General features: G+C 38.3%; 2 protein-coding genes across 3 annotated transcripts in view; one reads left to right on the plus strand and one right to left on the minus strand.

The window, feature by feature from the left end:
- The first annotated feature begins 3,490 nt into the window (after nucleotides 1-3,490).
- On the plus strand, nucleotides 3,491-5,422 carry foxc1b (forkhead box C1b). Its single transcript, XM_081378438.1, has one exon. It carries the CDS (start codon nucleotides 3,750-3,752, stop codon nucleotides 5,052-5,054), a length of 1,305 nt encoding a protein of 434 aa, XP_081234564.1. The 5' UTR covers nucleotides 3,491-3,749; the 3' UTR covers nucleotides 5,055-5,422.
- A 4,728-nt stretch (nucleotides 5,423-10,150) lies between these two features.
- The window catches only part of gmds (GDP-mannose 4,6-dehydratase), a 63,600-nt gene continuing 47,592 nt past the window's right edge, over nucleotides 10,151-26,158 (minus strand). Inside the window, exons 8-11 of one of the 2 annotated variants that reach the window (XM_081379465.1) lie at nucleotides 22,599-22,717; nucleotides 22,287-22,383; nucleotides 10,690-10,758; nucleotides 10,151-10,600 (exon numbers count right to left, since the gene is read on the minus strand). In XM_081379465.1, the coding sequence (XP_081235591.1) occupies nucleotides 10,538-10,600; nucleotides 10,690-10,758; nucleotides 22,287-22,383; nucleotides 22,599-22,717 (348 nt within the window). In that variant the 3' untranslated portion in view covers nucleotides 10,151-10,537. The remainder of the gene's footprint in view (nucleotides 10,601-10,689; nucleotides 10,759-22,286; nucleotides 22,384-22,598; nucleotides 22,718-26,158) is intronic. The other variant, XM_081379464.1, reaches the window with a different exon arrangement.

Here is a 26,158-nt window from a genome sequence, read left to right on the forward strand (position 1 = left end):
GGCAGTGCTTGAAAATTGGTTGAAACAACTAACATAAAATATAAATAATTACGCTGTGCATGTACAAATGAAGACCAGTATAAGCATCGCAAAGGGCCTCTGATACAAAATAGACAGTTGACAATTCAAAAGAGGTCGATATTTCAACAACTTAACTCTGGAACAACTCGACGCGCAGCAATGTAAGTGAATGGTGTCCAACGCCAAAATGACAGTGTTTGGAACTTTTCCGCTCTTCAAATCCCGGAAGTGGGCGGTTAAAAGCGCCGCCATTATTTACAACGGAGGTCTATGGGAGTGTCGCAACTCTTTCTCTCTATGGCTCTGGGAGAGATCATAGACAATTTGACTCCAGTCCAAACTCTCGTTTAAACTTGACAAAGACTGTGGACAACTGCTGTGACAAGCTCATGAGGGGCTTCGTACACCTCATGCTAAAGAATAATGCTGCTTCTATGCAGCTGGCGATGGAACATTCCTTTCAGTAAATTAGCTGATTGCATCCCTAACCCATTGGCTGTAGCTAACCGCACTGTTTGAAGAAGTTAGTGTGTGGTCTTGCCTGTTCGCGTGCAGCCTGACATCTGTGGACCAGTGCAGAGTCCCATTCTTCAAACGCAAAAGGAGCACCAGAGATTAATTTCTTATTGAATGCTTCATTTGGCACCATTATGCAAACTGCTGACCTTAGGAATGGACCATGAAATTAATATTCACAATAGGCTATAGTATAAACACACCATTTGTACCATTTACGTTAAAACATAGCCTTATTTTATAATAGGGCAACAATATAATTTAAATGTTTAACTACAAGTTATATGGGTAGTTGATATGAACTACATGGAATATTGGTAGGCTACACAGAGGTTACACCGCAGGATCATTTAAAATTAACCAATATATTAAAATAATTTTTACAATTGCGAAAATGGTGAGACCGGTTATAACCTGATATAGCATACTATTTTTCTCTTATAATATGCATTTTAACCTCAAATCTGATATAAAAAATGGCACGTTGTACGTCAACAACAATTTATATAGCATGCACTTATAGCATATAGGTAGGCTATATTATTTGGTGCCCCTGGGCACTGACACCTAGAGTGACAGTCGTTGAGCTTACATCGACAGTGGGATGGAATGTGGGATAGAATAAGTGCAATAAATAACGTCCACTATGGTTTTGGACACCACTACAAATGGCTGTCCCGTCAAATAACGCCATATTTAAGGGTATAGGGGGCGATTTCGGATTCAGCCCTGGAGTGCTAAATGGTGCGTTTCCAGTAGCCTAGCGCGGACGGAGCAGAGCGAGCGTTTTCAGTTCATATAGAAGTTTAGCTTCACGCTAACGCGCGAGCTTAAAGCTCTACTTCCATTGGAATTAATTGAAAACACTCGCTCTGCTCCGTGCCAGTGGACACGCTAGGCTAGTGCAATATGGGCTTTGAAATGAAACGCGCGTGCTCACGCAGTATAATGTGAATCTGGCATCCACAAAAAAACAAAACACTTATAAAATAATTAAAATAATAGACTTTCAACAAAAAATTCAGGGAATTTAGAATAGATATATATAGCATAGCCTACCCCTGCCTAGGCTAGAAATACGTTTGAGAATGAATCGCTTTTTTTAAAAGAGGAAAAAATATTTGCGTGGTGAATTGTGGCACTTGCCAATTGTGGCACTTGTTAATCCGCCTATGGGTATGTATATGCTAGGTAGTGTATGGCTGTTACTAGAAAACAAATTGCCCAAAATGGGTGCTTGTACAAAATGGCCACAAGGGGGCGACCAAAGACAGAAACACATTTAGCAGGTGAATTTGGCCAACCAACAACAGACGCGCTACTCATTTTGCTTGTTGCTCCTCATTGCATTGAATTGGCCTAATTCCTCGGTTTTTGGAATTAGCTAAAGTAGCAGGAATTAATGCAAGAAAAGGAAGAATAACTTCAAAGTGAAAAATATGAGCCAGGAAATTGTAACCAAATTGTAATTTTGACCGAGTAACCATGATAACATTAAGCCGGCTCCAAGGATTTTAATTAGAAAAAAATAACTTTTCCAAAGTAAATTTACATTTACAACAGTTAGCCTATTTGATATAGATGGTAAAAAAAAAAACTAAAAACTAAATGAATGATGCTTTGTGACATTTTTTAATTTTTTTTTTTTTGAAACCGAGGCATATATATTTGTCAATTAGAATGAACTCAATCCTTCTTAAAAAGTAAAGTCATTAAACAAACAGCAGAGAAAATAAAAAATGAAATAGAAATTAATAAAAACGCTTCTTTGTATGTTATTATAATTATTAGCCTACTGATAGGCTAATATAAACATGTGGCTACTAATTATTAGCCTACTCAATGTTTTATATGGCTGTTTTATTTCTTTATATTGCTATTCTTGTTGTCATTGATAATAATGAATTGATAATTATGTTTTAGTATAATTTAATATTTTATTATAATAGCCTATTTTGATTTAATATTTTACTATTTTGCCAAAGAGAATAACAATTTTATTTATTTTCCTTTCCTTCTGTTTCCATTCTGTCTTCTCTATTTTTCTGCAAGTGCACAAAAAATGTTTAATAGGCCAAATAAATACTTCACAACTTAAAAGCATGTTACACAGTCAAGTTGAACAAATGTATTAAACTGCCCGTTGTCTTTAAAGCTATCTAAAATTCCACTTTTTCGAAAAGAATAAAGAAAAATGTCACAAGCGGTGCGACTTCTCAGTGGAAACGTAAAGCTATGTCGACATGTTTTAACATTTAAAGAAAATTAAAGCAGCAATGAAGTGTGAGTAAACGCACTGACAAAGAATAACTGTAAATCACTGCTTGGGTGGCTTTTCGTCAACCTACCACCAAAAAAAGACTAAAAGACACCTTTTGGCCTGCAGAGCTTTTGCTTTGCTCCCATGCAGTAGTAGCCTACATGTTTCTGAAAAACAAACATCGCTTTACTTCACCCCTCCAGCGCATCTATTAGTGCCAGATGATTGAAATGAATCATGACATATAGGCTACATGAGCGAAAACAGGGAGTCATTCAGGGCTGCAACCCTGTTTAAAAAAAAGAAAAAGAAAAACAGAAAAGAAAACGAGGCATCTTTGCGAATATTGTAAATCTGTTTAGCCTCGTGTATTATTGACCATATAGTTTTATACAAAATGTCATTTTATAAAATAGTTCAATGATAAGCCATTTCACGTGATAAGAAGCTATAGGCTATGTGAATTTTCTCGTTTTCTGTCAACATTTCTACTCTTTCCGTTTGTTTGCGTCTCCCTTATCCTTAACTCAAGGGTAGACTATGCCTATGCCCACAGGGAAAAGGTCTTCGGGTACAGTCTTTCCACAAACAGCTCTCGAGCGCTTATTGGTCGCGAGATAAGTTCTGGGAGGAGCGCTCAGCGCAGCCAAAAGGCAGAATTGGTAATTCGGTGAAAAAGTCCCTGTGAAGTGACGGATGCGGGAAGTTCACAGGTTTTCCCTATTCACCGAGTTCTCCTCGTACAGCATTTGCTTCTCATTCGCCTGCAGAGCAAAGACCCGAGAATCAGACTGGAAAGAAACTTTGGGTGAAAGTTTTGAGACTAGAGACTGAAGGAAAAGGTTGACTTTGGGAATGCTTTGGATGTTTTTCTCGAAGTGAATTAAGACGTCTGCCGAGTTACTTTTTTTTTTTTTTTTTTTACCTTATTTTTCTCGTTGGAGAGAGGGGTATGATGCAGGCGCGCTACCCCGTGTCTAGCCAAAGCCCTCTAGGCGTAGTGCCTTATATCACCGGAGATCAAGGCTTTTATCGCGCCGCGGCCGGAGGTGGATACACCGGTATGCCTGCGCCCATGAGCATGTACTCTCACGCAGCGCACGAGCAGTACCCCGGTGGCATGGCCCGCGCATATGGGCCGTACGCCCCTGCACAGCAGCCCAAGGATATGGTGAAACCGCCATATAGCTACATCGCGCTCATCACCATGGCGATCCAGAACTCAGCCGACAAAAAGATCACACTGAATGGAATCTATCAGTTTATCATGGAGCGCTTTCCATTTTACCGGGACAACAAGCAAGGCTGGCAGAACAGCATACGGCACAACCTGTCGCTTAACGAGTGCTTTGTCAAGGTGCCAAGAGATGATAAGAAGCCAGGTAAGGGCAGCTACTGGACTCTAGATCCGGACTCATATAACATGTTTGAAAACGGCAGCTTCTTGCGACGGAGGCGCCGCTTCAAGAAGAAGGACGTGCTGAGGGACAGAGAGGAGCGGGACCAACAGGGCAAGGACAACCTGGGGCAAGCGTGCGAGCAAGAAGCACAGCAACCTGTGAAGCTCCGGGATATAAAGACGGAGAACGGGGCCTGCACGCCCCCGCATGACAGCACTCCACCCCTCAGCGCTGTGCCTAAAACGGAGAGTCCAGACAGGAGCGGTGGGAGTGCGTGTAGCGGGAGTCCTCAGTCGCAAACGCCACAGCAGGCCTTTAGTATGGATACAATCATGACAGGACTTCGAGGGTCCCCGCAGCACGCGGCAGAGCTGCCGGCCTCTCGCGCCGCTCTACCAGGCTCAGTGTCTCTGACCTACTCGCCATCCCCGCAGCCCGCCCATTACAGTCCACCCTGCGGCCAGCCCGCCACTTATCACTGCAACATGCAAGCGACGAGCCTGTACACAGGGGACCGCGGCCACGGGGATGACACTTTACCGGAATACACAAACACAACAAGCGCCTCCTCTATCTCACACCCCCACCAGAGCTCGAGCCAGGAGAGCCAGCACTTGCAGCAGAACCGACTCGCACCCTGGTACCTCAATCAGTCCGGAGAGCTGGGACACCTGAGCGCGAGCTATCCCGGCCAGCAGCAGAACTTTCACGCGGTGCGCGAGATGTTCGAAACGCAGCGGATAGCGCTGAACAGCTCTCCGGTGACCGGAAGCAATAGCTGTCAAATGGCTTTCCCGTCCAGTCAGCCACTCTATCGAGCTCCCGGAGCCTTTGTATACGACTGCAGCAAGTTCTGACCAAAAGTTTTATGAATTTCAAAATTGTTTTAATATATATATTCGTATTATTTCCCATGTGTTTGTAATTTAAGGAAGCCTTTAGGTCAGCGAACTCGGGCTGATATGCGAGTTTGTGTTGGTAAGTAGGATAATTCCGCTGCACATAAACATTCTCTTCCCTGCTCGTCCATCAAGAAGGGATTAAAAGAAAATGTGTTAATTTATTTCATGTATAAGACCAGGTGGACCAACTTTTCAAGGAAATGTATTTATAATCAATTCAGTATAGAAAGGTAACGAGTGTACAACTGAGTTACAGTTTTTTCGTATACTTTTTGAAAATATCTAAAGTTACTTTTTGTTTAATAAATTGACGTCTTGTTGGAGTTAAACTCTCGAGTGATTTATCGATTTGTAATGCCTGTTGAATCCATTGTTTACTTAAGTGACTGTCAAAGCTTGTTATTGAGAGGCCACCAAAAGCACGGACTATTTTAAAACGTTGTTTCAACGTTTGTCAATTTTACTATTTTCTTCCTAAAATATTTCTTAGCATAAGACACTCTTTTGACAGGGGGTTGGGGGGTCAAAGGTTTAAAAACATCTGGAAATTATTCTGTGTCACTTACGCGTGCAAGGAATCCTTATTCGTAGCATTTTTTAAAAAAAATGCATTTACTAACATTAAAACACACCAAAATTGTAATAATTATTAATATTATACTTTAGTAAAAAATAACAAATTCAGTATTATATTGTCAAAGTAAACAAAAAGAATAGTCTCATCTAGCACTTTAATTGACAGTCGCTTGTCCCATTTTCCCTCACAGCGTTCATTTTTATAATTTGATATAAACGTTCTTTATGTCATTTGTTTCTAAACTAATCATTTCGAGAAAAGGATATGATTTCTTGGATTTTTTTAATCTAATTTTATAGCTATTGAGATAAAACTTTCAGTCCTTTTATTTTATGCTGTTTAGTTGAGCGATTTTGCTCTGTTCTGTTACAAATGTTCTGTTGGCACGCTGGAGTGAAATGCACTTTTGCAATCTTGTCTTCGATAGAAGTTTTCATTTGTAAATACATAATAGATTAAAAAGCTGATAATCAGCAGATGAAAGAATTGCTGTAGGCCAGACACGTTGAGCCAGCCATGTAAAATATGGGCTTGATAAATCAAATGATTAATTCAGCAAAAACCTCCAAACAAACGCATTCTAACTCGGTCTGTGAGTCTGTGATTTGTTGATATTATCTACATTGCTTTTTTACATATTATAAGTGTAAAACAAATAAGCTAGATACAAATTATTGGCCTATACGTAAATATGTTTTAACTCAAGCCATGCATAGGCCTAATCTAACTCATACCGACACAATCCATTACCAAACAACGGATTACCATTTATATATATATATATATATATATATATATATATATATATATATATATATATATATATATATATATATATATATATATATATATATATATATATATATATATATATATATATATTTAATATATTTTAATGTAGCCTATAAGAAATAAGATTGATGATTTGATGTCCTGCAACAGTGCACGCTTGTATTTATTTGCTGTGGTGTTTTTGTGATTACGGTGTGATTTAATAAGGTTTGTGAATAGGCCTCAAGCCTTAAATCCAGAGAAACGACTGAAGAGAAACAGAGGAAGAGAGATGGAAAATGACAGAAAGAAAGAAAAACAGGCTGTGAATAAGCTTTACAGCGTTAAGTATCTGTGCGTTGGTATAGCAAGGTCAGCCCGAGGCGATTTGACTTCGTATGAAGGGCTTAAGTGCCAAATGCATTACAGGTGCGCGCGGGCAGTGTTAGGGGCTCGTGCCAGTGAAAAGGTGTCTTTGTTGTGATCAGCTGCGTGTTTTAGGCTTGAGTTGCGCGCAAGGGGAATATGATACAGAAGAGAGAGCCTTTTGGTATTAACGTAACACGTTTTAAGCAGATGCAGATCTCATAACATGCCTAAAGAAGTGAGATTGTTTGTGTATTTTTAGTCGACGAGTAGCCTATCATGCGTGATATTCTGTGTAATATATAGGCCTATATTACCATTTACTTTACATTTTGCATCTCTTTAAGTTAAATGCAGGACAATCTGTCCAGTTCATTTTCAATAGTTTTAAGTGCGTTCTTGCGAGGTGCTGCTTATTTATTCTAGCCTACGTTAAAAGTTTGTGGTCATAAAAACAGTTTGTTGATTATTATAATAATGATAATAGCATGTAAATAATATAGATTATATTAACAATTATATTAATAACAATTAAACAAAAATAGGCCTAAAAAAATAAAAATTAAAGTAGCCTATGGTGTAAATGCGCAATCCAAACTTCTTTAATAGGCTACTTCTAGATTTGATATTTGAATTTATAAATCTGTTTATATTTAACACAAATGTAAAACTATAAAAAAGGGTTTGATTAGGCAAACAACAAACTATATGAGGCCTGCGCTCAGGGCTAAATTACACACAATGTTGTGAATTCTGTTGTAGTGAACATAGCCTATATAATGTTACTAACATTAATATCATTAAGTTACAGTAGCTAGGCTATATTAATTAACCTCTTTCTGATTTATACCTTTTTCCTTTTACTAGCCTATTTGAGCTAAATAAAATAAACGCCCATGAGCCGCATGAGGAAACGCTTTGTGCCCAATTTACAAAAAAAAAACCGAACTTAAACTTTATTTATTTCACAATACTAATAGGCCTGGTAAAAATTCACGCATATTTTACAATTCAAAACCTTGTAAACAAAAATATAACAATAAAAAAAAAATCTTGCAGTGCAAGACAATTGTAGTAAATGTAAAGGATAACCCTCAAACTTTAAGAAGAATATAATAATTTCCAATTAACTTTTCCCATTCAAAATGTCCAATTCCGAATTCCAAATAGAAGTGAACATAGGCTATAGCCTAATGCCGTGGACTGTGAGAAAGGTCGAGAGGATTATCAAGGCAATCTCTGCATGACGGTGAAAAATAAACACTAGAAAAATACTTACCTAGTTATTTGAATACTTACCTTGAAAGAGTGGATTTAAACAAAATTATTTTCTTCCGCATGGCAAAAAAAATCACAAAGGGAAAAATTGTGAGACGGATGAGAGTGAAAGTTCTTTGCATGATATCCAAATGTTTGTAATGCTTTAATGACAAAGAAAATAACTTCTGCTTTTCCAAAATATAATCCAGAAACAAAAACAATACCGGTGAAGGTGTGAGACTAATTATAGGCCTAGTTATAAAACTAAGCAAGTCCAGAGAAATATAATAAATTGAATATATGATATATAGGCCTAACAATATAAAATATAAGATAACAATTATTGACGTAGGCTATAGGCTAATTATCTTTAGACGAAATTAATTCTATAGATATTAATGGGTTTTAATAATATTTCACACCTTCAATGTCAATTCATGACTTTTGTAAGCAATCAACATTTGTGAGCAAACCAGTTTTGGCAGAGGATAATTTGAGTTTTCTTTTTTTTTATTAACTCTCTTTTAATGTGTTGTGATGTTACTGACAGTTTCCAACAGAAAATATATAAATAGGCTACATAAGGCCTACTAATAAATTCAGAGACTTAACAATGTTAAGGTTTTCCACGTCCCTTAAAGTTTTATGATACTTTAATCAATTGGTTCAATTGAATTTCACGTTTCCCACTGCTTTTACGGGAACATCAGCTGGGTAGTCAAACAAAATACCAAAAATTTCCCCGCTCAAGCGTAAAAAATAAATTCGCCGGTAGGCCTATATATAACGTAGTTAGTGGCAGCTCGCGGCCTGTGCACCTGTATGTGGTAGAGCTCGCGACCCTGGCCAGTGGAAAAGTGCTCTTTTACGCTCGCGGAACGGCGAGGCGCCGTCTGGTTTCAATCAGGCCCGCTCACACACACTGGTGCGCTGTTGAAGGCGCTTAAATGGCTCTCTACTGGCTCGAGAGAGATGTCGTCTCAAAAACACAAATACACATACATCAACCGCCCCCACAATCGCCTGTCTTGTGGGGGTCTCAAAGACCCCACTTTCTTTAGACGTCGGTATCAAATGACCCTCATTTGGCACTTCGAATAGACTAGAATACCTGTGGCCTCTTGAGTCAGATTTTACCGGGTTTTCTTCTCTCTCCTCGCTTGAGGACACTTCAGCTGACAGAGGTCTCTTCAATCTGTTGTTACTTTGATGAGGACAACCGTGTCACCATTACAAATAAACACGACGGAGGATTTTCGCACACAGTGAAATGTCTTCACTGTCAGGGTTCAGTGGCCCAGCTGTGCCCGACGTCAGAGGTGATTAAACATGAGCTGCTTTACAAGGCCGAGTTACTGCTCCCTAAGCTGCGCGCGGTGGGCCGTGCTCGCGCATCTGGAATGAGGGACCGCGAGGCCTCGTGGACGCCCGTTTCCCTCCGAATACAAGAGAGCGGTTGTGTTCGGCGCGAGGGACTCGATGACCGCCAGGCAACCCGCGAAAGCTGGCACGAGCCGCTTTCTGACGCATTTCACTATATACAGCATTTAACTTCTGAGGCCAGAGAATGAAAATGAAAAGTTGACCATTATTCTCAAAATGTTGTTTACTGACTTCAACCATGTAGCCTAATCTCGAGCTTTCTACTCAGTAAGTCTGCAATAGTCTACAGCTAGGCTATAGGCTATCTATATTGTTCTGTGTAATATTGTAAATTTTAGGCTACAAAAAGTAATAAATCACTGTTATCACGCTACATAAATGTTGGTTGAAATTACAAATTTACCAAACCTTTCAACATGGAGGCCTAGACCAGGCCTCAGGGAATGACTAGCCTACTAAATACATAAATAAATAGGCCAACATAAAAAAAAACCCAAAAACAAAACATTTAAACCTATATTTGTCCCACCTCAAAAAATTTATAAAAAAAAAAAGGTTAATCATTTTCATCTATTCCTAGTGTCTTGTAAGATGAAGTTTGAAAGCAAGCAGATCTATCATAATTACCAGTACCAGAGAAAATATCTTGGACAACAAGGAGAAACAAAGGTTGAGAACCACAAACAGACTCTTTGAGAATTATTTTGTATTTTTGTTTTAAATAATTTTTAATGTTCCAACCAATGGTTAAAACCGCAACAGAGACATTTAAAAAGCTCTACAAACCCTTTAATCCCTTATTTATATATATATTTTTTCATGATTATGAATAAAAACAGCTTTATAAAATGGATAAAAATCATTTAGATAGAAAAACTAAAAATCAACACGTAAATTAAAGAATGAAAAAGGCAACACCGGGGACCCTCAAAACATAGTGCAAGTGAGATCAGAAAGCTGAATCAGGAGTGAAAACGATAGACGGAGGAACAGAAATGCAGTTGAATGCTTCTTCTAGTGTTCGCACACACAAACACATGACAGCCGCCTCTGACAAGCATGGAGATGAAGGCGTGTAGAATCAGGCATTCGGGTTGTTCTTCATGAGCTCGACATCCGCGTCCACCATTTCTTTAACAAGCTCCTGTTCAAATACACATACAAGGATTATTTCTCAAATTCGAGAGCGCTGGAAGTGACCCACATTCTTTTTTTTTTTACAAAAACGCTCACCTCAAACGTCACACGTGGTTTCCAGCCCAGTACCTTAAAGGCTTTGGAGCTGTCTCCCTGCAAGAAGTCCTAGAAAAAGACCAAAAGAGTGTAAGATGAGGAAAAAAACAAAGTGAAAAAAGGGGGGTGGTTTAGTCCTCCTTTATAAACTGGACCTCCCAACCTGTACACCCCCCCCCCCCCCACACACACACTCTTCTTCACTCTCACACACCCACATACAGTCGCCAGCACCACACACACAGGTGTCAAGCTCCATGTCTCTGGGGGAAGGTGAGGGCCGAGGCAGGCCATCCATCCAGCACCCCCTCTTTCCCAGCCCTCTCCCAGTGCCAGAGCATGATGGATTATGTGACTCTTGTGGCCTAACCCCTTCTGTTCTCCTGCTGGGATGGCAACACACACACACACACACACACACACACACACACATTTTGGGGTGCTTCTCAGGGTGGCGGTAAAGGGTTTGAGGGTGTCCTTGCTGCTTATCTGATTACACAAGCAGCAAGAACACGCACACACACACACTTTTGTGCCTTGACAAATGGGAGCTCTTGTTCCAAAGCCCATGTTTTAATGTTGAACCCTGAGAAGTTACAGTCACAAACTCATGGTTCCATTTTAGCTCCAATTAAATCATTTAAATGACATAACCATACTTTAAAGTCTAATTAGCAAAATAGCATTCATTCATCAACATATGAAACAGCATGCAACCATCATAATCAAGACATGTATTAATGCGGCATATTAATCATAATTAGTCTTCACTTTTCTGAAAGCTAAATTAACATCAGCTGCTTTTGTCGCCCATCCAAGTCTTCACATGCAAACTACTACGGTACTGTGTCTTGACAACGCGAGTTTACAAAGCATTTGCAAGGAAAGAAAACAAGAACAGTTTTAATTCAATGAAACCGTGCGCATGTGAATCATTCGTTGTGTGCAATAGCTGTTGCTATTAAAGTCAGCAAGTCAAGACATATCAAAGGCACACTTTCACAGTTTAGTTTCAAACACTGGGCGTTTTTGCTTGCTCAAAGAAGTTCTATATGTTTATGTGTCAGGGATTATGACAGGAGCCGTACCTGCATATATGGCAAATAAAATGCAAAAAAATAAATAAAAGTGATAATCATCATCTGGGCGCATTTTTATTGTGTGTGACTGAACACTTGACGTAAAGGAATTCAGGACTAATGGAGAGACGGACCATGACACACATCAAGAAACTTTTGTGAAGTTATGGCATGACTACACATGACATTTGAGATGCATATTTGCATGCATATTTCAGTTTTTGAGACATGCTTCATGACAAAACAGCATGCTCAAACTATCTGTTTCACACACAGATTGAGCAACGGTCAACAAGTCAAAGGCCAAATCCACAAAATCAGTATGACCAGTTAGACAAAGCACTCAACAGTCTGTCAAACTTCTATTGATGAACAATAGATAATTAAAAGAATATTTTGAAATGAAACTATCAGATGGCATCCTATTTTTTAAATATATATATACCATGGCATTCAATTTACTTTACATGCAAATGTATACTTTTATATAATGCTCAATAATTCTATTCAGCAAACATGCATTAAAGTGATCAAAAGTAAAGACTAAAAGTCAATTTCAAATAAATTAAGTTATTTTGGACATTCTGTTCTTCAAAGTAATTTTATATATATATTTTTTTTTGGTTTCATGGTTTCCACAAAACTATATAACTATAAGCAGCACAAATGTTTTCAAAATTAATAATAATAAGAAATGTTTCATAAGCATCAAATCCTCTTATTAGAATGATTTCTGAAGGATCATGTGACACTGAAGACAACAGTAATGGCTACTGAAAATTCAGCTTTGCCATCACAGTATAAATATAAATATTTTAAATTGTAATCATATTTCACATTTATATATTTCATTTCGCATAATATTATTTACATACTATTTAATGTATTTTTAATCAAATAAACAGTCTTAGTGAACATGAGACTTCTTTTAAAAACAATAAAATCATACAGACCTTCAATTTTTTAACAGAATCGTGTATATATATATATAAAACAGATATCCGAACGTGTAAAAGAGACAAAAGTCAATGCAGAAAAACCTGAATTAACACAAGGGGGAATGCCTCTATCTCAGATTCTTGCTTCAAGAGTTTAATAAATATTTATCTGATCATGTAAACCCTCTCCAGCAAAGAGACACTGACACTAAGTGTCTGACACTTTAAATGCACGCGTATGTGAGAGACACGAGTAAGATGAACCCAAAAGTACATGGTGCAACCGAACAAGAAATCCACGGCTGTTCGACAGACTTTGCTATGTGCTGTGCAGTTTTGTGTTATTTGATGCAGGATGTTTAGGAGGGATCAAAGACTCCAATGGTTTCCCTTTTCAAACTACAGCCAATCACAGAGCAGGAAACTATATTAAATGCAAAAGAACATCTGAATCTAAATAACTTCAGTGCCAATGTGTTAATAGCCAGACTTGAATGACACGATCGTAGCATGCAAGCATCAGTAAGAGTTACATGTACTCAATGGTGTGTTTATTACAGAGGATATGTATGTGCTTACATGTGGTATTGGCAGTGTGTTTGTGTGTTTACAAGCCTCGGAGAACTGTATCTTCTGGAGCGGAGTCTACATGTTTTGGCAGAGTGACCGCAGCGGAGCTGAGCATACAAGAGTCCAGCCTGCCAGCATGTACATAATTCACCTCATTCAAATGACCCAGATACTTTTTCATTTTTCATCTCACCTGTTATTATGCCTGGGTGGGGAGAGAAAGAAAAGAGCTACGACAACTGAAAGGCACGACACACATGCACCTCAGTTAAAGGTATAGTTCACCCAGAAATGAAAGGAATGACTTTTTTCCTCTTCTGCGGAGCATAAAATAAGATATTTGGACTGTTTTTGTCCATACTATGAAAGTCAATGGGGTCCAAAACAAAATTGGACTGGTATTGACTTAGGAAAGAAAATATTCTTTTGTGTTCCACAGAAGAAAGTAAGTCATAGTTTTGGAACGACATGAGGGTGAGAAACTGATAACAGAATGTTTTTATTTTTGAGTGAACTATCACTTTAAAACTACTAGAATTATTATCATGAGCTCCTTCACATTTCCAACTCGTGTATATAAAAAAACGCTCTTGTCTGGAGTGATCGAGAGTGAGAGAAGAGGAGGAAAAAGAGGACGAGACAGGAATGGCATGGAGAGAAAGGAAAATGATGATAAATTGAAAGCTCGGGGAGACGAGCTGTGTGAAAGTTAAAGAGCGAGAGAGGAGAAAGCATGAGGGAGAGGGAGTGAGGAATGCGAGGTGTCAGGAGTTCAGCAGTCTGACAGTGTGAGTAAGAGTGCCGAGAGCCAGAGTTAATTACTCAATCAAGATAACGAGCCTGGGACATGCCATTTACAGAGGGCAGCCCACAATTAACCTCCCCTCTCCCACTACACACAGAACACACACACACACACACGAGGAAATTATGACACATGGCACAAACAAACCCAACATTGCTACACAAGTTAACCCATTTTTCAAAGTTTAAGACACCTGCAAAAAAAAAAAAAAAAAAAAAAAAAAAAAAAAGTTTCTGAACTACTAAGGCGTGTGATCATTTTATTTAATGCTAAATAGTGTATTTATAAGTGTTAAATAGTGTATTTATAAGTGTATTTCGAATTTTACTTTCATTAACGTAACTTAAAAAAATAATAAACTGGTGTAGGATTTGCTTTGAAACAATTTTCATTCAGAAATTGCTACTAATTACAATTATAATATAACACTAATTACAAAGAAACAGCAAGTAATACACAGTACTTTCTTATAAAATGTACCACAAAATATTCCAAGTTTATTGCAAGTTCATCTAAGTCTACAGCATTTGTGGTATAGTGTTGATTGTCACTATTTTTTTTTTGATATATGACCCCTTTAAAAAAAGCAAACACTGGCTCTTACAGTAGCAATATTTTCTAAATGTCGATAAAAAACGATTGCGAAATGACGGCGTTTACCGATGTTATGCGGCTAAAACTTTTTTTTTTTCTCTCGCGATAAGTCATTCCAAAAAGTAATGTTGGTAGGTTTACATATTTTCCATTGGGCATATTTTCAATTCACAAGTTCAATTTGCGCAATTTGAAGGATAATGGAAACGCAGCTAGTGAAAGTGAATGAGGCCAGTCTACAAATGCTAACCTCGCTGTTTCAATAGTATAGACATACAAGACATACACAAAGTGTGTTAACATGATTTTAGTGTGGAAAAAAAAAAAAAAAAAAAAAAAAAAAAAATCAAATAACCATTTCTGCGTAAAGTTATAAACAACGACTTTGTTATCATGCCAACATAACTCTTAAAAACCCTAAAATGACTGTGAAAGTTATCGAAACAGCTTTACAGCTAAGTTTTAATGGAAGTTATGTGTGGTTTTATAAAATTATAATCATCAAATGTCTCATTTTAAATCCTCCAAAAATAGGCTTTATTCACTGTCAATGCATACGTCTCACGTTACCTTCCTAACTTTTGCTTCTTTTGAAAGTAAATGTGGAACAAGCCGATTTTTTTTGTTGAGGTAATCAACATTACGCCACAAATGCTTTCAATTCTTTAATGTTGCACATTTTAGTTCAGTAATAGACATCTATTGATGTAATATCTTCACTTTCTCTCTCAAAAGGGAGTGTCTTTCACCTCTAAACATATATATATATATATATATATATATATATATATATATAAAGTCACCTGTTTATTGAAAAGCTATACACTTGGCTTGGTTTTTAAGTGTTATATTCTCAACTCTCTTTCTTTTTTAAAAGCTCTTTCTCTCTCTTTCCCCTCCGTGGGGCCCAGGGTGGTTCCGCTCAGTCAAAGTCCTTCAGGAAATACCAGAGAGTAGGCCAGGGGAGAACGTACACCCCTCTCTCCCTCTTTATTTTTTTAGTTCTGTTCTCTCTCCCTCTCTTTTTCTCTCTCCCCGATGCATCAACGAGAACAGAGTGTGAGACAGAGTAGCACGGTAAAAGAAAACGTCCCGGGGGCGGGAAGAAAAAGGACCCCACGTTTTTAAAAAGTGCCATGTAATGTTATGAAAGAGAGTTAAGCTCTACCGTAAAGTGTGAGGTAAATAAAAGTGGATGTATATACGGTCATCATGAGGAAAGGCTGTACGGTAAGAGCGCGGCTTTATTGCAGGTTTGAGTTCCACCTGGCACCCGGCCAGACTCTTTACAAAATCATTCACACTCAACTTTAACAACTCTGACCTATTACACTGCATATCACCGTAAAACTGTCACACAGAGCCAGCCTCTCAACCACAGCAACTATAATACCCAGAAAACCCTAAAGACTGCACTACCCATAAAGCATCACGACAGACATCAGAGGCTAAAACTCCGCTAGAGGTGCCTTCAACGCACACATAAATCTACCAACACACAAAAAGCATGCAGATCAGTTGGCCACTGAACTGAAGCCTGAAATAAAATGGATCTTGCATTCAAATTAAAAGCAAAGCTGCAGGTAAGTGATGATGCAGCTGTGTTTTGCATGCTGGTACTATGACGCTCAGCATGGGTCAGATAAGACAGACTCCTGCATTCACAGAGTGAGGGCCTCCATGTGTGTGTGTGTGTGTGCTGCTCACTACAGGATTCTTTTTATCTCGCTCCTGACCTCTGCCACAGAGCAGATACGATCAGCCCATCCTGATCCTTGGAGTGAAAGGTCAAAGCCATCTTTCATTCCAACAGAAACCAAAAAAATAAGCATGCGCTTACATGTTACACAAACAAAGCACAAGCATACACTATATATACACATCATAATAATTGGCACTTGTGCCAATAATACTGTCTACCAACTTATGATGTAATAAATATCATGTAGTTCAATTGAATGATATAGCAATTACAGAGTGTATGACTCTTGCATTGTCTTGACCAAAAATGGATGCACCTCTTGATGGAAATAACGTCACAACATTTATTTCCATCAAGAAGTGCATAAATTTTTCTTGTATTGACAATGCAAGAGTCAAGAGTCTACTCCAGCACATCCCAAAGACTTTCAACAAATTCAAGGTCTGGACTCAGAGGTGCCAATTCATGTGTGAAAATGATTCTACATGCTCCCTCCCAACCATTCTTTCACAATTTGAGCCTGATGAAGCTTGGCTTTGTCATACTGGAATATGGCCATGACTTGTCTTCTTACATGGTTGTTTAAGAAATGAAAAGCTACACACTTCATTAATTAGGGTTAGAAGGACTGTTGCCAAAAAGGCTAGAAACATAATAATCACAGTAATAATGATCCAATCATAGACTCTTAAGCATTTGCCTATTTAAATCCAAACAGTGTGTGTGTGTGTATATATATATCTTTTTTATTTTAATTACCATTACTAGAATATTTGATTTGTATTATGACATAAAAAATGACTAGCAAAGCCTATAGTCAGAGTAAATATGCTAATGGCCATTAAATGAATAGGCCACAAAAGAACAACCATCTCAAATCCAAGTCTCTAAGAGACATGTGTGCACTGTGGCTTTGAGTTGCCAGAGGAAACATGTTGACTTATGTACTAATCTCTGATAATCCACATTATTCCATCATTATGTTGGGGCAATTCCTCAGGGTCGTCAAGTCTGTAAATTGATTTGATGAAATACACACTGCTGGTGAACTGCAGCCTGTGCAGTTTGTGTTTTGTCTATCATCAGCATGCACGCTCACACTTACACTTATTTACTGTTCATTACATTTATATTCTTGGCAGACACATCCTAAAAGCATTCATATGCGTTCACACACAACTTAATAACCTTAATAATCCTCATAGTATATGCCACCCCATAACCCCATGTTCATTGAGACATTCTCAAATCTTGTAAAAAGTTTCAATTTTCTGAAAACCAATTTTCAGCTGAAATTACATCATATAACAAGGTGACCACAGCACTAAAAAAAAAAAATGGTGTCATTTTGAGATGTGCATACAAGTTCAGCAGGGTATTCATAAATGAGTCAGTGAGTGAGTAAACGGAGCAACTCGCTGTCTGTGGAGTTTGTTGCATAAATCAAAGCTTTTTACTTTTTAATTATGCCCTCTCTCGTGCTCCTTTCGCTCTCTCTTTCAAAATGAAAAACGAAAAGAAAAAACCATGAGGGTTTCCTGGGGACTGTCTGGAAAAGAAAAAGTGAAAAAAAGCAGAAAAAAAAAGCCTTTGGCTAACTTTGGTCCTCCTTCCCCAAAGTGCCTCATAAAAATGGTTTAAATCAGCATCCGAAAGAATGAAATGGATGTGCAAAATCATATTCACTGAAAGGCAGAGCTGGAACCGCAGGGTTCACGCAGCGGTCTCCAGCGGCCGTCTGGGGGACACATTCATCAGTTCAAGCTTTCACTATTAAACCCCCTCAATCAGCTAAAAGACAGACCGCTCGGTTCTGAAGTGTTCGTTATTGCACCCAATCCGCCTCGTCCTTGTGTATGTGCAAGAGGGACAATAAAAGCGAGCGAGAGAGAAATAAAAGAATGGCCACTATTTACTTTACACTGCTCTCCTGCTGTAAATCGTAAAAAGTTACCGAAATTCGCTTCAATATTTCAAGCTTCATTTAAATCGGGGTATTTCAGGCCTTAAAGCAAGTTAGCATATTATTTCAACGCGCACACACACACACAGTTTCTTTGTTTGAGCGAGTGGATGGCGTGTGATGGACAGACAAGGCCAAGCGCATTACCTGTTTTTCTCATTGTGAAGCTAAAACTACGCATACCTCCTTAAGGAATGTGAGCGAGTGTGTGTCGACTGAAAGAACACATCCAGTAAAAGCGAGATGCATTTGCAGCAAAGCCACGGATGAAATCCTGCCCTACGCACACGCTTCCACGCAGATACGCTCGTTAGGAGATCTCTAAAGGTTATGCAAATAAAGATGGCCGATTTGGGTTTCATCATTCGCTCGCAATTTACGCACTTCCAACCACAAGTTACGTCTGACATGATAGCCATCACTCAGAGGCTTCATATGTTGATCTTGGGAATGATAATAATGCATAGAGCCATTCATCTAACAGCAGTTTTGGGTGTGACAGTTATTTTTAGCTCTAACGTGGGATCTTTCAGCCAGAAGATTTTTATCTGTCAGTAATTATGTTTTCATAAATCATGCAGGTGTAGTATAAATGAAAACAGATTAGGATGGCTCAAAAACAGCAGTTTGAGTGACGATTGAAGAGGGTCTCTTTGGAAAAACATGTAGTGTATTCAACTCACTGCTTTCCTAATAACAGGTGTGTGTGTATTTCATTCAGTTACTCCATTCAGGGGAAGCAAGTGTGCTGGCAAAGAGGACCAAGTAAAAATTACAGTTAAAAATTAAAGGTCCTTTTTCTATTCAGACAGAATAAGTTATTTGATTAATTCAACAGGTTTGAAACATGTACACATGTAGCCTATGGACAACGTATTTGTAAATGTATCGCAAACACACACACACACACTCTCATTCATCCTCAGAAGTGACCTGCACCCAGCACTGACACTTCTGCCTCCAGAGGAAATGCAGTGATTTACTTCCTATCACAGAGGTTAAAGGTCACATTCCCATTTCGCCTCTGTGTTGATGGATGGCCTGTTCAGCTTGTGTCTTTAAGTATCTTGTACTGATATTATATAACACTATCCAATGATTGTCCTTGAAACAGATTTCCTTCTTTCTGCACCAGCTCCTCTTAATCCTCTGATGTCACTCATCTTCAGACTGCATACACTCACTCACACATCTTTTGGTCTCACCTTCACTTGATTCTTTCTTCTGACTGAAAGAGCTTTTTGGAAACACCCCGCTGACCCATACAAAGCAAGCATGTGTCTTAGAGAAAACCTCTGATCTGTCAACAATCATTTAGTACGTATGTTTTCTTTAAAAATGTGGTGCCCTTTCTCATTCCTAAATGACCACCCAGCACCCACCACACACATTCACAAACTGACATCTACATGCCTTATGCATGTCAGAGTAAGGATGGGCATTTTGATCATTTTGTCTACTTGAAAGGAACTTACATTTTCATTGTCTACAGTTGTAATCGACACCTGAATTATTTAACCCCCATTGCATATCAGGTTTATTGGCAACATTTACAGACTTTCAGCTGTTTGCAATGAACAAATCAAACAAAAGTAACTGAAATAGCTCAACAACAAATGTTTCAAGTGGTTTCCCCAAATTCAACTGAAAATGCAACTTTTAATGACTTCTGCAGTCTCTAAACAATTCAACCCCCTGAACAGAATCCCTCACAGCAGCACAAATCTGCAAAACAGGTGTTGTCTCAAGCACACCTGATGCAACTTATCAAGGGCTTCATTAGTGGCACAAGGTGTGCTTGAGCTAGAACACATGAAATATCTGAACTGGCTAGGTTTGTTGAGTGTCACGTTTGACTGCGTGTTTGAAATATGGCTCAGTCAAAAGAATAGTCCAAAAAGTTAAGAGAAGATATCATCGCCCTTCACAAACAAGGAACAGGATTCAAGAAGATAGCGAAGGCACTAAATGCTCCAAGAAGACATTGTTGGATGCATATTTCACAGTTCAAAGTTAAAGGAACAGCGGTTACACTACCTGGATGGGGCAGAAAAAGGAAACTATCAATGGCTTCAACCAGATTTCTGAGAAGGCAGGTCCAGAAAAACCCTTGAGTGACTGCAAAAGACCTGCAAGTAAGACTTGGTGGCAACAGGCACTGAGGTTTCAGCTGCACAGTAAGACTAAACGCAGATGGTTTCCATGCCGAAACTCGTGCACCACTACTGACCCAAAAGCACAAGAAAAGTCAGCTCCAATTTGCTCAAAATCATATAAATAAGCCACAGAAGTTTTGGGATTCAGTTCTGTGGAGCAATAAAACAAAACTGGAAATTTTCAGCCCTATGGATCAAGGAAGAAGAATGAAGCATATCCTGAAAAGAACACTCGGTCTACAGTTAAGCATGGTGGTGCTCGGTGATGCTCTGGTGCTGCTTTGCATCCTCTGGCACTGGAAACCTGCAGAGTGTGGAAGGGAAAATGGATTCATTGAAGTATCAGGAAATCCTAGGAGAAAATGTCATGCAGTCAGTGAGGAAGCTGAAGCTTGGGCACCATTGGACCTTCCAACAGGACAATGATCCTCAAATTCCACCAAGGTTTGGTTGCAGAAGAAGTTCTGGAAGATTCTACAGTGATGATCACAGTCACCTGACTCAAACCCCATAGAAAATCTCTGGTGGGATTTAAAGAAGGCGGTTGCAGCACGCAAACCCAAGAATATTACTGAACTGCAGGCCATTGCTCATGAGGAATGGGCTAAGATTCCTCAGAATCGCTGCCAGAAGCTGGTGTCTGGTTATACATCTCATTTGCAGGAGTTCATGACAGCAAAAGGGTGTTCTACTAAGCACTGAAGATGCTTGCCATAAAGGGGTTGAATAATTTTGAGATGCAGAAGTCATTAAAAGTTGCACTTTGTTGAATTTGGGGAAACCACTTGAAACATTTGTTGTGTTGAGCTATTTTAATTACTTTTTTGCCAATAAACCTGATTTGCAACGGGGGTTGAATAATTTTGATTACAACTAAGTATGGGGTTAGTAAAAGTTCTTGTTCAAAAGTTTTTGAAAAGTCTCTTATGGTCACCAATGTTTTGATACTCAAGCAACATTCTTTATTATCATCAATGTTGAAAACAGTTGTGCTGCTTAATATTTTTCAAGATTTAAAATTGTTTATGAAATAAAGAAATCCTGCTTGAACGCCCTCAAATCCTCTTCAGAGATCTGAGAACTGCTGATTAAATCGAGTGCAAGTCACCATGAACAATACTGACACAAACTGCGGTCTACTGATGCCACACAATAGGCAATAAGATCCCTTTTGATACATTATTGTGTCGTTAATATATGTCAATCAGTATGAAATGTTTTGAAGTTAAAATAGTTTCACAATTATTTTTCATGATCAATCATTAGTGTTACTTCCAGGTACTCAAGCCCATGCCAGAGTAGAGCCTCCTTTGCGGTCAGAATATTGGTGTGTTATATTGGAAACATATATTCTAACTACACATCTAGAAGTCAACACCTGTTGTATATTATAAAATATCAAACACATAATAAATCTCTTCTAATGGCACATTGGATGCTCTTAAGGCTGGAATACAATACAACTACACGACAGATTTTAAAACACTAGGCATCATACATTAAATGACTGAGGGTCACACACTCCCAGACTTTAAGGTGATTCCAAACACAACAAACTCATGCATGCTCTAACTGAATGGAATCATAGTGTGAAGCTAAAAAAGTGGAGCCTGTGCATATCATAGACTAAGTGATTTTCTGTCAAATATGTCAACTCAAATCTGCAGACTGGCTCTGATTTTCGGCAACTAGTCTGTACAATCAGATTCGGGGCATAAATCTTAGCGAAAGTAGTGTAGTGTATTCCAGCCTTTGTCTACGCATGAAGAAACAGTCTTGAAGCAACTCACCACTTCAGTTGGCCGGTAGTACTTCGAATCAACCTTCACATGAATGACTCCTGTCTCCTGACAGCGGCCCACTTCATTCTCCTCCTTCCCCTCCCACCTGAGTGCGTGAACAAAAGCTTTGAACACGTTCCTTCATCTTATTTGTTTCCCAATTCAGCTGTTAGCATGTGTGTTACATATTTACAATATTTATGGTGTGTTTGCATGTTGTTTTGTGGTCTTGTACAGCCCGTCTGCGAATCAACACCAGATGTGCCAGATTAACCAGATGGGCTTAGTCTGAGATTGATGTGTGTGTATGCGTGCTCTTACACAATAGTTTTGCCCACGCGTTTGAAGGCCTTCTCCACAAACTCCCGTACGCTGTGCACTTCCCCTGTCGCTATGACAAAATCGATAGGCTCCTCCTGCTGCAGCATCAGCCACATCGCCTAGAAGACAAACAAACACAGAGATCAATATCATTATTATAAAGCATTTTCCATTTGAGATGATGCATGCCACAACGCTGACCTTGTAAACATGGTAATTTTGGTGGGTAAATATATTCACAAACGGAAAAAATGTAAGCTTTACTTTATTTCTTCATGATTTTGTGAACATTTTTCAAATAGTTTTAAAGATGGAAAGCTTATGTGAAATTATTTATTGTTTTAATACTGTCCTGATTTGCATCTTGGTTAAAGTCCATAAAATCCATTCCATTTGAATTTGTGCTATTTTTTTTTTGTGTATGTCAATAAGTGTACCTTACGAAGTTGGCATGTTCCCTGTCTGACCTTGTAAATGTGCAAAACGTGTAATAAAATGTGACTGAAGACATCATATCAAGATCCAAATTATATAATGACTTCATAGGACTAACAGTATCAAAACAGTTTTATTTTCTCAGGTTCATATTTGGGATCAAGTATCAAGACTCCCCCACATACACACGACACACACAAAACGCAGACACATCTGCTCCCAGTAGGATGTGCTTTTATGTGGTTACGATCTTACACACACCAAAACACACGGCCATCGCATCCTGACGTCAACACTAGGCCTCATGGGATGTCAATTGTGGGAATAAAGCACAGAGTTCCCAAGTCCATACAACCACTACACAAATGCACAGACTAAATCTAAATGGTGATCTAGATGAAAGAGGCAGTGCTTTTGCAGAAATAAATGGTGAGATACTTAAAACAAGAACGCTCGCCAAGAGGTCAATGGGTAATACTCTTCTGTCTTCTTTCTCTGGCTTTAGCTCCCTCTCTAACTCATACACATTTTCTGACTGCAGGGCTTCAGCATTCAGCCAGTTGGCCAGAGAATCGCACAGTTCCCTTGACAGGACTGCGCTCTTTTCTTCCCCTCAGCTTGATGGAGGGATAAAGACCCCATCAGCACGTTTTATACGTTGCAGTGGGAGCACAGCACTTGGCCGCCCAACTCATTCATATTTCACTCCTGTAGCACTCACTTAAAAAAAACTCTCAAATGAGATAGACAGACAGACAGAAAGAGAAAACAATAAAAAGAGACACACTGAGGGAACTGATACGGCTTTGGATTTTATAACGGCACAAAGTCTAAGCAGTCAAACTGCATTTTGAATGTCTGTAGGTTCATTAAAAATGATTGTTCTACATCACACACCACTAAACACCCACTGGGTTCAGAGCTGCTGTTTGATTTGGTCTAGTCTGAAATGTAGAAATTCCCTTAACACGCACAAGCAGAGAATCCAAAACTTGCCACAATTGAGAACATTTACCAGCCATAACTTTACCGACCAATAAACTGATTTTTTTTTTTTTTACATTATTTCATTAAAAGCTATACATAAAAAAACCATCACACACCTGAATGGTTACAGGCAAGTGCATTGGACACATTTCAACATGCTTAATGTTGCAGAAATGTTGCAGTATTTATATATATATATATATATATATATATATATATATATATATATATATATATATATATATATATATATATATATATATATATATATATGAAGAGTTCAGATGCAAAAGCCTCTAAATGCCATTTTAAATTTTCTTCTAGAATGATCATTTTTATCAAGCTTGTATATTTAAGTTCCGTAATTTCACTTAAATGGCAATGAAAATTACCTATTAATTGATAAAAATGAACATTCTAGAAGAAATTTTCCGATGGCACTTAGAAGCTTTTGCATCTGAACTCTTCATATATATATATATATATATATATATATGAAGAGTTCAGATGCAAAAGCTTCTAAGTGCCATCGGAAAATTTCTTCTAGAATGTTCATTTTTATCAATTAATAGGTAATTTTCATGGGTTTTTTATGTGTATATATATATATATATATATATATATATAGCCCCTATGTTTTTTTTAAACATACCTGTGGCAAACATCTCAAGTTACCGTCACAGCTCTCAGTGTTTGTCACAAAAACATGACAACAACAATGCAATGTTGTTCCTCATATTTTTGTCAACGAATATTCTTCATGTGTTGTCAGAGAGTTCTGGAGAAGATAAACGTCTGACAGTACATTTTACCCTGAGGCGAAATTTGTTAGTTGTGACAGATGTTTTCTTTAGAAGACGCATGTCACTGACATCAAGAGGGGGGTCAGACTTCTTACAGCTTGACATAAATCATATAATGCTGCAATTCCTAGTAAAATTACCAGAAAATTGGCAAGTCATTTGATGTAAACAAAGGTTTAATGGCAGTTGGTGATCTGTGAGAAGTAAAACCACACATACACACATAAAATATTTAATAATTACCATGATATCACACTGAGGCTAGTGTGATGAATGTAAAAAATGTCATTTAAAAACCAAATCAGTTTCTAAATGATGAAACCTACAGGTAACAGAGGTGAACGTGTGTGTGCATGTGTGTGAGAGAAAACCAGAGAGACAAACATAGCATGAAACCGAGAGGTCAAGCGAAGGGAGGAAATGGCCTGCACAATTCTCTGATCTTATTTTAGTCATAACAAACAGCATTCTCTCTTCTTTTTTTTTATCACAAACATACACACATCAGTGTAAGTGAAGCACTGGAACAGATTCATTGTTGTAATCTTCTCCACCGTGTTAGGTTTGCTTTTACAGCCATTATTATTTGGCAAGTTTTTGGATTTGTCAGCAAAGACTTTCGGGAAATGTGAGATGGTTTAGCACCGCTGTAAATGTATCCAACAGGAAAAATATTCTGAACCGAAACCCGGCTCGTGCTGTATCTGTCTTAACATCCCTTGCTTTCCGTCCTCTTCTCTCCATTCCTCCCTCACACCTCTCTCCAAGGATCATTAGCGCTGTGAGAGACAGCTGAGAGGCCAGCAGCACAACTCCCTTCCCCTTCCTTCCTGTTCACACACACTCTCTCCTGCCGTTTTGGGAGGAGTTTGGACGCACTGAGGCTCTCTGGGTATTTCAGCAGCAAATGTGCAAACTTTGTGTACAAAAAAAAGAAATGGATGCTTTCATTATTTGTCTACATGGTTTAGCACCTCGTTATATATTGTACTTTTGTCTCAAAATATCATATTCCTAGGTCTCTAAGGTCTTCAGATAACTTGTTTTGTTGGTTCCTAGATGATCGTGCCTTCTCTGTCGTGGACCACGCATGTTAGATTCTCTCCAACTACTGATGCTTTAAATATCATTTTAAAGGAACAGTTTACCCAACAATTAAAATATTTTTAGTATTTATTCATTGTATTAATGAAACAAAAATTGATTTGATTGATTCGCTTGATCTCAATGTATTTGGTGAATATAAATAAATTGCTTTATAAATAAACGTGACTTGACCTGGCTAGAAAAAGTCATAAAAAAAAAAAAAAAAAAAAAAAACATAAAAAGACACCA

This window comes from Scardinius erythrophthalmus (assembly GCF_964197995.2).
Source record: "Scardinius erythrophthalmus genome assembly, chromosome: 11".
In the NCBI taxonomy this organism is placed as follows: domain Eukaryota; kingdom Metazoa; phylum Chordata; class Actinopteri; order Cypriniformes; family Leuciscidae; genus Scardinius; species Scardinius erythrophthalmus.